This window comes from Zerene cesonia, chromosome 8 (genome assembly GCF_012273895.1).
Source record: "Zerene cesonia ecotype Mississippi chromosome 8, Zerene_cesonia_1.1, whole genome shotgun sequence".
Classification (NCBI taxonomy): Eukaryota; Metazoa; Arthropoda; class Insecta; order Lepidoptera; family Pieridae; genus Zerene; species Zerene cesonia.
In genome coordinates this window covers 5,558,662-5,574,819 of record NC_052109.1, presented here as the reverse complement: position 1 = coordinate 5,574,819, position 16,158 = coordinate 5,558,662, and the positions used below count along the sequence as shown (strand labels likewise).

The window sequence follows — 16,158 nt, the reverse complement described above, 5'->3', positions numbered from 1 at the left end:
TATTTATCTGTACATTGAATGAACATTAAAAAATATATTCAATAAGCAGAAAAAGAAGATAAAATTGCAGGATAGCAAGGCATGTTGTGAAATCTTTTTTTTAATCAAGATTTAGTGAATCAAATAGCATTAGACCACGGCTCATAACTTTTCTCTCATCTGTTATCAAGGAAAAACATTTTTAGCAACCTTTTAACGCCACAACCAGGATTTCTGATCGATCCATAAAATAAATGGCCATCCCATAACTCCAAAGTACTTGAAATAGACAAAACCATGTTTGAATTCTACCCATCCGAACTCTTAGTAACTACTCTGTAAACTATTTGAATTACACGAACTTATGTCTTCATTTCTAGTATAATACGAGAAGTGCAATTATACCTAGTTTCAGAGTCCTGCATCTTGTTAGTCCCCCGGGTACAGCACTACCGATACAATTTCATCGCTCAAATGGTTCTGAATATGTTTATTAATCACTCCAACAGTTTCCTTGCCTTGAGAAATAATTAAAGCAATCATGATATTAATAACTTGGCCATTTGTATTGGGCTTGCAGATTGAGTTCTAAAATAAATCCGAATAATATGCTGTGCATAAAAGTGTTTTTTTTTTTTTAACCATGGTGTGTATATTTCTTGTATTTCATATAACATGTATAAGACGTTTATTTATTTATTTATTGTTTAAGGTTTTATAATGTCGGAATTGAACTAACCCAGTTTAGTGCAATTATGAGCATATTAAATAGCTATTTACAATTTGTATGTTTTTCTTATATACTGTTTTAATGTGTTACGGTCATTATTTTCGAACTATTAAAATAACAATGTCACAATTCAACATTAGAAGTATTTGGATTTATAATTTTCTTCTCACGCACTTAAACGTGGTTTCGGTACAAATGCTAGTCGAAACGTAAATAATGGGGCGTCATTTTTCCTGCGTTCCATTAGAAGGAATCGGCCAACCAAGACAGATGGCTAGCTCACGCAAACATAAACAAACTAATGACCTCCATTCAGTGACAAAGGTCCACTTTGTAGACCACTAGTGATTTATATTAGTGCACATCAGCTTTAATGTTGAAGAAACACGATTACACATTTATATCTCTTACATCTTACTTAATTATCACGAAAAAACTATTTAGGAGTGTGAATTTTTATATAAATACCGTGTCTCCGAAACTTTTAATAGATAGTGTCACATAAACGTGTTTTCAACTAAATTGACTCGTGTACATGTACTGTAAGAAAAATTACATATATATTGTGGGTAGTCGGTTAAAGCCACGACCCGCGCTGAAAATGCAAATCGGTGGCTTGAACTGCACAAGTAATGCCAACTACTAACATTGATGTAGGTTCTCGTAATGTTAATAATGCATACTAGTTCTTTTATTTGACCTATTTGTATTTGTTTTATGGTTAACAATCGTTTTAATTAATAGCTTGGATCAAATTCTTAACCCCAGTAGTGATTGTAAGATCTTTTCTCGTATTTAACGCGTAAGGAATGTGATATAATATATCCCTATCCCTACTAATCCCTACTAATATTATAAATGCGAAAGTAACTCTGTCTGTCTGTCTGTCTGTTACGCTTTCACGCCTAAACCACTGAACCGATTTTGATAAAATTTGGTATGATGATAGAACTGAACTTGGGAAAGGACATAGGATACTTTTTATCGCGAAAAAAGGGTAGAAAGGGTTGGAAGAGGGGATGAAAGTTTGTATGAAAGTTCGATCGTCAAACCGATTTTGATGAAACTTGATATGAAGGTGGAGCTAAACGTGGAAAAGAACAAACCATACTTTTTAATGCGAAGAAAATACTCCTTACCATGTCGCGCGATATAAGCGAATTCTACGCGGGCGAAGCCGCGGCCTAAAAAAGCTAGTATTTTTATAATTTTTCTTTCTAGTAACACAATTATTTAAAACTATTTATGCATGTGCGGTGAAATTTTAGTTGTGAAGATACATACTGAAACTTCATTTTCGATGTAAACGCCACAGTGAACGCAAAATTCTTTCTAACCCGCTTTCATTATTGGAATTACTGAGTCAGTAATTGAGTTCCAGCGCCAAATTCGTAACATATTTAAGTCGGGAGTTATGCTTTCAATATTATTTTTAAATGAAAAATATGTTTATAATCTAAACGTTTTTGTATAAATGTCTCTCTCATAGGAATTCCACGGACCTTTGTATGTCTGAAAACTATCGGAATTTCCACGTTTATATTGCTTTCAAATATCACGTTTCGTTCTGTTAGGTTCTAACCAATATTTGTTTTTTAAAATTACTTTATATAGATACGAAGGTTCGCTACTAAAATACAGCTAAACTTAACAGAACTAAGTGAATATAACAAAGTAATTCCCTCCTAATTGCAACCATTCGTGGATATTTTATTACTCACTATCTACAAAGTGCAGGGTGGTAACAATTCTACAAAAGTGGCCTCTTAAATAAATGGCCAGGAATTTATTAGGTAGAAGTACTACCTGCAGTACAAATAAATATTTATGGTATTTGAAGTTTTGCTGCGACTGAAAATGTTGTTTGAGATTTCAATGCTCTAATTCAAATGATTTTCGTATATTATTAAAATATGGAGGGTAAACGTTATGCAGTTAAAACGATTGCCATGATTTTTGAAAGAATATCTCTTGTGAGATACCCACATAAATTACAAGCCGTTTATCCTTAATTGCTGGAAAACTTTGTATTATTAATTATATTTTTTTCTCTTTGTAACAAACAGATGTTTTTTTTTTTCACTAAAACATTATTATGTTGACCACAGACTGCAAAACACCGTCATTGAGCGTGGGCGGAATCACAACAGTCTCCGTAGCGCTGACGGGCATCGACTCCCGCCCACTCACGAGGAAGGTCCGGCCTAAACCAGCTTCACCCAACCGACAGGGGCCCCAGCAATGCCAAGTATGTAAACATTGTTGCTATCTATAGTAAAAATGTACCTAAATTAATAATTACTTGTACTCATTACTAGAAAGATAGAAGGGAAGCACACGGTTTTAGCATATTTAGGAATTTTTAAACATATTCCAAATCATTTACGTTCAAAATAGCCACTCATCTGTTTCCCCCTCAAACGTAATTTCATCAAATAACATAAACCAAGAGTCGATTATATTTCACATTTCTGTAACGTTAAATCAATTTCCGCAGTCATTGTGCTTTAATGAAAATCATATATTTTTGCGACATAGCAGCACAATCAATACGAGGAAAATGAAAACAACAGCAGGGGTCCGTCTTGTAAAAGTAAGGCATGTCATATAGACGTGTTGGCGTACCGGTTAGTTTCCGCTCAGTAACGACCGATAGACCGGCATGATTGCTTATATTTGTCTTCTTTGTTACAATCATTACATGTGTATTATGTACATCAATGTAAATCATATATACAATACATGCAGAGACGCCTTAGATACGCCAATTTTATAGTCAATTATAAAATATAATCGGACTTTTCATTTTATTTTCAATACTTACAATATCAATTCATCATCATCATCATACAAATTAGATATTATATTTATCATTTTTTCTTACAATTATAAATGCGTCATTACACATAAAAAAGCGCGGGAAGTTATTTCTAAATTCAAATAAAAAAAAACAACGTTCATTTTATTTAAATAATATGTATGGTCATTCGAAAAAGTATGTTTGTAAATTGCTAATAATTTGATTTAAAATACAAATTCTAAACATTTGAGGCTGGCGAACGTTATTAAGATTATTATCTATTGCGGAGGCGCCCTGTTAAGGTTAGAGCGTTAAGATTTACTCCTTTCATCCATTATCACTGGAAACTTCACAAATTAACATCATTCAATTAAGTTTGTAATTAGTTTTTATGTTGCCTTATTTTTTTCAATGAATATTAGTATATACCTATTATTATTATTATTTTATTACCGTATTAAAACTATTCTACGGCTTTATATGATTTGATAAGAATATTGGTTATTTAATTTATTTATTAAAATTATTGACGTATAATGACATTATAGTGAATGTTGATATTAATATTAATTTGCTGAATTTATTTCTATATGTAAGTACAAATAACCTCACATACCTTAGTTGACATTAATTTCAAGAATAATAATAAATGTAAAATAAGTTTTGGCCTTTATTAAAGCACATATTAATTAAACATTAATTTGAAGCCGTAATTTCATAAGCGTGGGTTTTCATTAACCGCCGCGCAATTACATCTCTAACAATTATAATTATCATGGCGTATTTTATGTTTTGTCAAACAAAGAGCCCACATACAGTTAATTTATGTTAGTATATGGTTTGTAATTTTGATTATTCGCAAACAATAGATGTTAAACGAAGGTTAGAACGTGAAATGGATAGAGAACGGATACCGAATCGTATGTAGGTCAGTCGGATGTAAACAAAGAAGGAATGACGGGCCCCTACACCCCTCTTGTACGGTAAGATAGAGATTGTAGGCACCTACATCGCCCCCACGAGATCGCTTTCGCGTCACAGCTAATGCTCGTATTCAAAATAATGAATATATACCATACTGTTGTATTTTATTATGCTGTCACATTGTTATCTGAACTAAAATAGAGAGGAAACAAAGCATTATGGATTTTCTATAAAATGTAAGAGACATTTTCTTAGCTGGTACTTTTCAACCGATTTCGAAAAAAGTAGGAGGCTAGTTAACTTTAAAATTTTTACTGGGTGAACCGATTTTTGTGATTATTTCTTATGCGATAATGCGGTTTGGCTTTTTCTTAAAAAGTGTTTGTTAAGTATTGAAAACAGATGAGAACTGTTGATACATTTATTCGATACATGCATGTAGTTGCGAAAGTATAGATACCATGGTAACTATTGAGTTTTATCAAGATTTAGTTTGTAAATTGTAATATAAGTAGGACTTAAAGCACTCACACATCTTACTATTCAGATAATATACCTTATTTACATCGTAAACAGTTATAATTTGATTGTTTGATATCTGATGAATTGCGCATTAGTAATTAATGAAGCAGAGTATAATTATTTGACATTTCCAATAATACAGTAGATACATGCTATGTAGATATATACATGGTAATTATTCAATATGCACTAAGTTTGTCGGCGCCTCGTCAAAGAGCTATGATAAGTTAGTTATAATCACGATACGAATATAAACGGAATCGGATGAGATTCGAACTGATAACGCTAATTGGCTCGTCTAGCTAATAGCCTTGATGGTCCTTGCCAATTAACGCTTATTGATGTCGCTCGTGGATCTTGGCCGACCCTCATCTCATTTTAACCCCATCTCGCTTTCATACTAATAATTAATCAAGCAATTACGAAAACCCGCCAAACTGATATTTTCGTTTCAATCCAATTAATGCATAAACAATTCAATACTATTATGACAAGCTTACTTAAAATATTTAAGCTACCAAGATCTACTAATTGAATAAAGACGAAAGCTTGTAATGTTTTCGTACAAAAACGACTAGACCGATTTCAATAATTCTTTCAACATTTAATAGCTGCATCTTCACTGCGTTACACAGGCTATGTTCTACGGGCGAAAACGGGATGAAAATGAGGAATATCAAAATAAGATTTTTACTGTCTCCTTTATAATATTTATTGTTAACTGGCTTGATCCCGTGGCTTCCCCTGCCTGATACCCAGATAAAAAGACTGACAAACTATTATCTATTATCGATGAAAATTGATACACCACTGTGTATCAATTTTCATAGAATCTATAAGATTTGCACCAAACATCCATACATTCTAACAAAAGTTTAGGCGTTTATAATATATAATACTTATTGGTATGTTATAAATAAAACATCCCATATATCATTATTACCCCAAACAAATCCACACAGCAGAAAATCAAATCATATGATAACTCCGGTTTTTCGGTACAAATTATATTAGATTCTTATTTAATTCAACACTTCGTGATCGGAGAGTTGATAAGAGCAAACGCGCTCCGAATGCTTAATATCATTACTTAAGTTTTTACAACTTTTTGTTTGTCAGCACCTTGTTGTTATTCAACCTAATAATAAGAATTTACTGTGTTTTCATAGTTTAGAATGTTATATTTATCTTCTTTTAATCTCTGTCCTTTTAATATGTACCTCTTTAATAACACTCAGCCCTAATAAATTACTTGAGTAATATAAAAAATTATAACGCTAATTACTTGCGTATCAAAACTATTTGGGTTCCCTGTCCAATTCAATAAACATGTTAACCACAAAATACATAATATTAGGTATTATTTCGTAGCATAAAGTTAACTGGACTTGAGCCGTGGTCCAACGCAAAGCCAGACCTGAGCCCCGGCTCTTGGGCGTCTGCCAGCTAGTGATAAGCTTTCTACATACAGTCTTACTTATGTTTATCAAAATAAAACTCGAAAATATGATAACAATATTGTCCGTATAAAAAATGAGCTTTTTATGCTCCTACAAAACTGCAGCGTTCATATTATTAAATATCTTATTGAATTCACGTTATAGATAAACCTAATGTGAAGAAATAAAGACCTTATCACGAACAACGACAATTGGAAATTTCGTGGAAGGTATCACGGCTCGCTCATATTAAACTTGTCTCTAATAAAAGCACTAGGCAGACAGCCAAACCACTCCAGGTAATCCCACCACGGTCGCTTGTGGTCTTGCTGACACTAAAATTTAGTGTAGTTACCGCACAAGTTTGTCCAATTGTTACACTGCTGAAATGAACAGGTTCCCCTTATTGAATCTTAATATAATGTTGTTGCTATTTTGGCTCGAAATGTTAGAAACTTTGATATTATAAATGGGAAATATACTCAGATAGCATATTATTTATGTGATCCATAAAAAAAAGGTGTGTGTGCGATTCACACATGATAGAAGTGAAACTTCAGTAAATCGACAAAAGAATGAATAAAATAGTATGTATATTTCTGTCTCATTCTTTGCCGGCTTCATTCTACATATTTTTGTATTTGTGTCTCTTACCTGTCGTTTTTCCGTTGCATCAAGTTTGAAATCACAACGATTCTAAAGAAGTTTCACTTCAAAAAGACATCTCCTAACACAGCTGCCTTATATTTGCGTAGCTTATACATCGTAATGGCCGCTAACGCGTGTTTTACTTAGCAGACTCTAATCGATCAATAGGGATAAAATAAATTCGTAGACAATCAGGTGTGTAATATAAAGGGAATTTTGTACTGTAACTTTTTATAGAGAGGCGTTTTATTGTTAAGCTTCGTTCGTGCGGCGCTTATCCCCCTTCAGAACTCGGACGCACGCACTCGGCTCTGCGGGAGGCATACTCGAGCCGAACCTAATCTCCTTCTTTCTACTACGTTGTTGTTTTTCTGAAAAGGTAAACTTGATCCAATCTACGAGGTGTTGGATTTTCTTGACAAATTCACATTATATTTTCCCAATTGTCCATGTGACCGTAAAAGAGAAAAAGGTCAGTTTTATGACAGGGGCAGAGGAAATGTGTTACGGTTAGTTAAACAACGAGAATGGACGTCTGTTATATAAATAATAATGTACTTTTAGACTGACGCCTAAAGTAAATTTGAGGATGACGAGGATTATTCTGCAAAAATGACAACGTAGCAGAGTGCTTAAGTGGGGCTTACGAAATTGCTTCGAGTTATTTTAACATTACTACTACGAAGCGAGATTTTAAATAAGGATCAAGGAAATAAGTTAATAAAACAAAAGATAGTGTCATGTCATGTTTTTGAACAAATCTTTTAGAGGGGAATGTAAATTTATGTAAAGACAATGTTACCTAAAAACAGAGCACGGGAAATGTGGGTATAGCCGATGCAAAGTGTGCCGTATTTACAGTCGCACGTTTGGCGCAGTATGTTTCGTTTTAGTAACAGGGTTTTCTTTATTACTTATAGCCAAACCGATGCAACAATAGGGATAAACACGTAAATTTAAATAATCTTTGTACGTTTAAACCTTCTTTAAAATTAAAAACTTAAAATATAACATTAGTTTAAAATTACTTACTTAATTATGTCCAAATTACTAACACATTAATTCTAATATACATCTTTTTGAATTGTATTCGTAACTACGTCTTCACATTTGAACCACCGGTAAGCTCCAACTTGATCAGGTATTTAGAGCAACTTTATAATGGAGCGTATGTATCAGTTTCAAACTGTGTTTACTTAACAACCATTTTGCTTTGAATTGGTGTAATACAGAACTGTATATGAAATTTAACGCAACAAATATAAACATTTGTTTTAGTTTGCTCGGCTATAATTTTCGAAAACATAATACAGAATATAAAATAGATCGTATCTAAAGGAATCAAGTGGTGGATTATGGTCCACGCCTTCATATCGCTGCAAATCTGCCTAAATCAACGCAGTACCGTGGAAAACAAAAATAAAGTCCGGAGAAAAACACAAATAGCGCGTCGTCAGGACTTTGCAAATGGAAAAATAAGGGAACATTTCGTCGTCCAAATTCCGACGATTATTGCCAACTACCGACTTCATTGTTTGCTCTAAATAAGATACGTGGTTTTATGTAGCGAATGTAAGGATGAAAACTTTGTTTCGTGTTATAAGATTCTTATTTAAGTATAGCTAAATAATCTAAAGCGTTTTCGTAGTTCATGATCTTGTTTCTCTATCTTGCCGTGCTTGTTTATAAATGATTCTTAATGTTATTATGAATTATTAAAGGAGAATATCGTTCATGTCATGCTTGACAATAATCAATTTAAAATTAGATATTTAGCAAACTTTTGTACTTTAAATATTATATTTCAGCATCTTATTTATTTCAAGAACTAGTGACCTGAACAAAATGTGTCTGCGACTTTATATTCACTCAAATATCTTCTCTGGATATTACTGTTTCAGACGCTCACTTTAAGTATATATTTTATTTTTGCTTTATAGCTAATTTATCTAACCTGCAAATATATTTCGCCTAAATATACTTCTTTCGTGTAGTGATAAGTAACGACATATGTGATAGTGACGCAAACCGGTCAAAAGGTAAATAGTATTAGTAATATGCCTATAAGAGAATATGGAAACGAGCAGTGACGCAATTCTTGAAGCTGTCTACTTACCTCATCCCGAGTGATACCATCCAATTAACGATGGCGTGTAACGTGAGTTGTAACTAAGGCACGATCAATATTCGATGCTCGATGCTCTCATTAGCCTGTCGCATCATAGGCATCAGACACAATGACGGGGACGATAATGAGCTTATTAATTAATTGTGGTCAGTGATCTATCTGAAATGTATTGAACAATGATTGCATGCTTAGATATAGTTGGTAGTTGTAACCAACTGCTAATTGCTAAGGGAAGCGTTTGATGAACAATACGTCATGGAAGATTGCTTAACATCTCTGAAAAATTAATTTTGTTAACATAATTGGTCTATTCCAAACATAAATATTTAGAAGGAACCAATTATATTGTCATATAGTTACCTTTTGTAACATTAACATTATAAAATTATACACTTTATTAGGTATGAAGTATAAGTATGTGTTTCACGACGAGGCTCTTTATCAACAAATTCGTTCTAATGTCTAAACTTTTTATGTATGGTAGACGGCTAATCAAATATTTTGGTCCTTGTCGTAAAACAGAATCTATAAACAAGCAGCAATCGTCCTATTTTCCATTCAGTTCACGGTAAAACAAGGCCGCTGTTGATTGAAAAATAAAAACAAACATTCAGAATTATTACATCCTCAGTTCTTATTATTTATTTAACAACGAAATCTATTATGTGTACTGGTGTCCGCGTCATTCACTTTTATTATTTTATTATTATTACGCCCAATATTCATAACTTTAATTTATGAAATATAAAAAAAAGAGGAATTAAAAATTAGATACAAAAACCCAGTCAAAATGAATACGTAATAATCTATTACAATAGTACATATTGCGAAAGACATTCACATTTTAAAGCAGAATTTAAACTCACTTCGATATAACATTTACATTGCAAATTACCTAAAGAGATATTACACTGTTGTATAATGGATTAACTACGGTGCAGTGAAGCCGCAGCATTCTACTATACAGTAAACCCCAACACGTTTTTTGTTTTTAGCGGTCTACATTGTCCTCTTCGTATTACTTTGTCAGATAGCATCCTATTATAATCCTTGCCATTTCTGTACTGGCGGGGTTTTCGTTTGGATTGGTGAACGTTTAGTGATATGCAATTCCATTAAAAGTAAGCTCCATGAGTTGTATTATAAAAAAGCAAAAAAATACGGTCCATTATTTAAACTAATTTAATATTAATATTGAGATCGACTAATTAAAAATTGTTATTATAGTTATGCAATCGTATCCAGAAGCATGAATGCAAAGTGTTATAATCCTATATTATGTGGATTATATGCGATTACATTGGAGTAAACAGATTAAGATATCAATAGAATTTGATTCGTGCGCAATGTTCTGTTGCCTAGCTTTAATGTAAGTGTGCGGCTGTCTGACAATGATCCTTTTATGCCATCTCATATTTTTCACTGTAAATGTGACACAGGAAAAATGGATCTCGTGATCCTAAAATCCTGACGTTTTATTTGTAACATGCTATGACAGTGTCTCAGGTAATGCTGACGAAAACATCACAATTCCATTCTGTTTATCCGCGAACCTCAAAATGCTTCTAAAAATAATTAAATGTAAGTTCACCTGTTTTTAGTATATATTTTATTTAATTATAACCTGATATAGTAAAACATGTTTTAATACTCTTTAGAGTTACATTCTTCTTTTTAAACTTATTTTACTGAAATAAAACCATAGCTTACGATGCGCAGTACTTGGAATGGTAAAAACGAGACAAGTTTAACGGGTGAAAACTGAAAATACGTAAGTAAAATTATTAATAGAAGTACCTAACATGTGACAGCATTTAATTTTTAAAAACATTCTACGATATAGGCCACTAAGGAATTAGGTCATACAACCGTTTTATAAAATGTCTGCTGTAAACGGGAACCGCCAGATATATTTTATTTGATCACACGCTTGCGGAAATTCGTATAAAGTGATGAAGACATAAAGTCTCCATTTGCATACGTTTACTCAGCGGTGTTCCGTAAAATTTTGCTGTGGGGAGTCAGCTTAACTCGGATGGTAATAACTTCTTAGCATAAGCTGAACCTTATATATAATATCAGTTAAACGATATATACGCTGTATACTAAACGAGGTCAGGAATAAGAAATCGGGTATAAAATTATGGTAGTTGGTGGAATGAACAACATTAAAATATAGAAAAAGTAATCCAATTCATAGTACTAATATAAAAATATATCATAATTTAAAACTTTTTTTTACTATCAGATGATAAAAAATCCTTGATTGGTTAAAATTTGAGATTCACATAATTTTCCTCAACCATAAGTTCTTGCATAAAGTGTTTATAAAATATGACAACACAACTTGGCAATATGTACTTATGCTAAGATTGAAAATGGTTGGGCGACTTGGGAACTTTATGTCCTAATAAAATAATATTGTGCACCGTAAATATTGATATAGTATGTGATAAGCTAGCATATCCTGTATCGGGAAGCTATAACACATTATATACGTCTATTATATTAGATGGATGTGTAACGGGACCCAAGTTTTGGGTCTAAAGAACGTCCCATGGGAAATATCTATTTTATTCATATTTACCCAAAAGATACAAGACAATATGCTTGCTTCCCTAAATGCCTACTCGTTTTAAATAACACCTGGTGAATATAAACAAATAACTCAATTAATTTTATTGGAAGAATATTAGATGAGAAATTGTATTTCCTAGTCGATATCTTTTTATATGTCAGAACGGGCTACTTCGTCTGATGGTGAGCGATCACCACACCCATGACCTTTTTCAAAGGAAGGGGCTCTCTAAATGCGTTGCCTATTTTAAAGGGATAAGGAAAGGATTCACAACGGGACTGAAGGAAACATTATATAAGCAAACGTTTTTAAAGTATTTCAAATCAGATATTCCTATAGACCAAATTCGTTGAGTGTATACCTTACTGTTATTTATGTAGTATATAATATAAAATATATACAAAATATACATTTTCACCCTTAAGTACATAATAAATCAATTTTTACCTTTCATTCAAAGTTTACTCCTCAAGGCATCCTCAGAGAAATTAGTACTTATAAGACTTCGGCTCTTTAATTAATACGGTGTAATCCGCCCCCAAAACAATTCTCTCGAGACACAAGAAATCTTTAAGACAATGGGGTTTACTCTGAAGGACGTCTGTAAAGTCATCCGAGACGATAGAGGCTATACTTAAACACATCACATTTGATTATAAGGAATGATTTGACACCTTTCACGACTAAATATAATACAAATAATCTATAATTTATCGGTAGTTTTCATTTATTTTGCAACTTTCAAATATAGCATTTGAATATTTCTTAAGAATTTCAGTTTGTACCGAAGAAACGACATTTATGTGCTGAAAACTTCATATAACATGCTAAATTCCTTATTTCCAGGTATGCAACAAAGTTTTTGGCAATGCATCCGCTCTCGCAAAGCACAAACTAACACACAGCGATGAGCGCAAATACGTGTGCATTACCTGCGCGAAGGCCTTCAAGCGACAGGATCATCTGTAAGTATTTCCTTTATAGCAATTACATTTACTATTTAAAGTTTAGTGTTTTACCAAAATATTGACGCATACCTACCATTAAATATTTTTTATTGAGATTCCAGTATGACATAAAATTTTAATACATTTTTCATTAAAGGGAGCATTGAATAAATAAATTTACTAATCGATCCCTACGATACCTATACATGCACACAATGATCCTAGTTAAAAATCAATGACACGGGATGTCGTTAGTTCTTTCTCTTCGTTATATCTCCAAATTTCCCCCAGTTTTGTCTTGATGAATCGCCGTATATGTAATGAGGGATGATTACCGCTTGCCGGATTCATGAAGCAACCCGGCACGTTACAACTTCCGAGGGACGGTGCATAATTAGGACCTACCGTCTGATATGCGTACATTCATCTGATTAATACCTACAAATTAAATTTTATTTACTTGAACATCTCATTACTTTCTCAGAATGCGAAATTACGTACGCATTTTCGAAGTAGCTACGTAGCTTATTACATTAACTTATTATAACATACGTCCATTTATTGCGTTATGACATATAAAAACAATTTAAGCTACTTTTATTGAATAGTAAACAGTATCTTATTTTTGAAGTACATTTAAAAATGATTCAGCCCGAGGCATTATACCCGCAATACTTAAATAAAAGAAGTATAATATGCGTTAAACCAACCTGTAATTTTCTGCAAAAACAATTATTTAAATCTTGTTGGCGATTTTGCGTAAGAGAGTAACATTTACTAACTTTCCTTAAAGACATTCGAATCATCAATCAGAGATCAAATACCAAGATACATACAAAATCTTAATTAACTTCATCCTCTTTAATTTACACAGAGATAACTAACAGATATTGTAAAATTATTGTGTCGCTCCGGGTGAATCCGTGATCACATGTCCGATGCACAAGGTGTCCCCTTAATAGTCGAAGCTCGCACCCCGCATGAATATTAATGACGTCATCATGTTTATAATGCCTGTATTGAGTAAAGTGGCCATGTTATCCGCTGACCTACATCTTACCCACCCTCCATCCATACATTACCATCTGTTCAGGTCACGTGTGAAATGTGAGCGTATTGGAAATACATCGATACAACTATAGATGTATATAATGTCCTTTACCTTGGTGCTAGGAAGACAAGTTCAATATTTTTCTGTACTTGTCTTTCTATAAGAGTTTCAATAAAATTCATTTGATGAGGCGTATTTAAAAAATCGTGTTTTTTAAATCTCGCACACATTTAAAAGTTAATGATAATGAATATAAAGCTCTAACAAAACTTCAAGGTCATTTAAATGTCAAACATTTTATTTGTGTAGAAATGGGCATATGTTGACACATCGAAACAAGAAACCGTACGAATGCAAAGCGGATGGATGCGGCAAATCATACTGCGACGCGCGGTCACTGCGCCGGCACACGGAGAACCACCACCAACCTCATCCAGAGAAAAGTGAGATATATTCTGCTTGTTCGTTTCGCTGTCCTAATTTTATAATATATACAATGCATTATGCAACAGTTGCACGTTTGAAAAATTATTTTATGGAAGAATACTATTCGTTTAATTTTTATTTCAGCATATTTAATGTTAACCACACGTCCATTGTACATATAAATATCGCTCGAAATGAACTGTCTTTAAACCATAAGTTGTATCTCATCATGCCGTCATTAAATTTATAAAAATTATTAAATACTATTATCAAGTGTTCCATTCACATTGTTTCCAAGCCACAGTACAGCCACAAACGTAAATGTGAGCAAAGTTATTTCGATGGGAGTGCAGATGTCACAGCGCTTGATCGTTTCAGCCGGCAGCGCAGAGAGCTCGGGCGCGGAACGTGACGCGAATGCGGCGCGCGGCGCGTCGCCCGCGTCGCCGTCGCCCGCGCGTGCTGTCCTGCATTCCGACGTGAGACATGTTTTTCTTTATTTATTTAACAATTTTATGTACCACACCATATTAAATGTTGCAAATATTCAACATAGTGATTATATACATAAGGCGATCTTATCGCTTATCAGCGATCTCTCCTAGCCCGCCAAAGGTTAAAAAATATTGGATATTTATGTCTATTAAACGCTATTATGAAATAAATTCATCATCATCATCATTATCAGCCCTTTGATGTCCACTGCTGGACATAGGCCTCTCTCATAGCACGCCACTGAGCACGGGCTCGGGCTCAGTGGCGTGCTATAAAATACATTATTTTATGTAATACCAATGACCGCCTCCTTGGCACAGTGGTTAACGCGTGAGCGTAGAACCGAGGGGTCCTGGGTTCAATTCCCGGTGGGGACGCGTAAAAAAAATGTCTCGGTCTCGCAGGACACAGAAGGCTGATCACCTACTTGTCCCTAAAGAAAATCGATCAGTGAAACAGGTGAACATCATCTGCCCCATACCCCAGTAGGGGACACGGGACTTCACTTTTTATGTAATACCAATTAAAGGACTCGGCACTGCACTCCGAAGTGAGAAAAATTTATTACACATCCTTATCTGGAGAAATATTGTCTTAGATATATTGTATTAAAATGACATTTATTAGATGTGTAATTCCTGAATTTTTCCATTTTTTGTTGTTCCAAAAATGTTTAAATTAAAGTAAAAAAATAAATTTGGCAATGTATATTAAAGCACATTTAAACGGTTCTTTCACTTCACCCTAACACGTTGATAGATTTGTCAAATGTAAATTAAGAGTCGTTGAAATAATAAGCCGCTAGTATTGGGCACTCAAATCACAAATGAGATTAGATAATTTTACTCCATATTACGCACGAAGATTTTGTGTTCAAATTTCTACCCTGAGGTTTTATTATTTTAAATCCCACAGATAGCTTTAGATCTATTGTATGGCGGATTATCGCGCACGGATGGACTCAACGTTCATCCAAGGCGCTTTTAAGCGCGTCTGTAGAAGCCTTTATGTTAAAGTCTTTTTGACATTTCAAAATGCATAGTTTAAAAAGCTCATACTCTTAGAACTTATTTCACTCACACAAATATTATGCATATATATAACATAGAACGTATAATGCAGCTATACCACTCCCAATAATAAATTATGCATATACAGCTTCAGTGTATAGATATAAATATTCCCAATAGTTTAAGACTCAACGTCCTATCAATTAAACACGTTCATAGATAAATATTAGACATAAGTTGATAACATTGCAATAGCAAAAAAAACAAGTAACCCCGAGGACGTAGTAGCTATGTATTTCTTTATGAAACTAGATAAAAGTCCGTTCAGCCATTTATATGGACTATGCAAGTGGTAAAATTCTCAATGAAAGCGCTAAAACAAATATGGAAATCTGGTGACTTAGTGGTAACAAATTATAATGTTGTAAACAAATGGACGCGTAGCATAAATTGGTATCGCCTCTGAGTGCAAGCCACTTAT

At 33.4% G+C, this 16,158-nt stretch overlaps 1 protein-coding gene across 1 annotated transcript in view; it reads left to right on the top strand.

Moving 5' to 3' along the window:
* Positions 1-14,777, top strand: part of LOC119828728 (zinc finger protein 541-like) — a 33,877-nt gene extending 19,100 nt beyond the window's left edge. Inside the window, exons 3-6 of the mRNA XM_038350971.1 lie at positions 2,818-2,957; positions 12,595-12,713; positions 14,056-14,189; positions 14,551-14,777. Coding sequence (XP_038206899.1) covers positions 2,818-2,957; positions 12,595-12,713; positions 14,056-14,189; positions 14,551-14,777 — 620 coding nt within the window. The remainder of the gene's footprint in view (positions 1-2,817; positions 2,958-12,594; positions 12,714-14,055; positions 14,190-14,550) is intronic.
* The last annotated feature ends 1,381 nt before the right edge of the window (positions 14,778-16,158 follow it).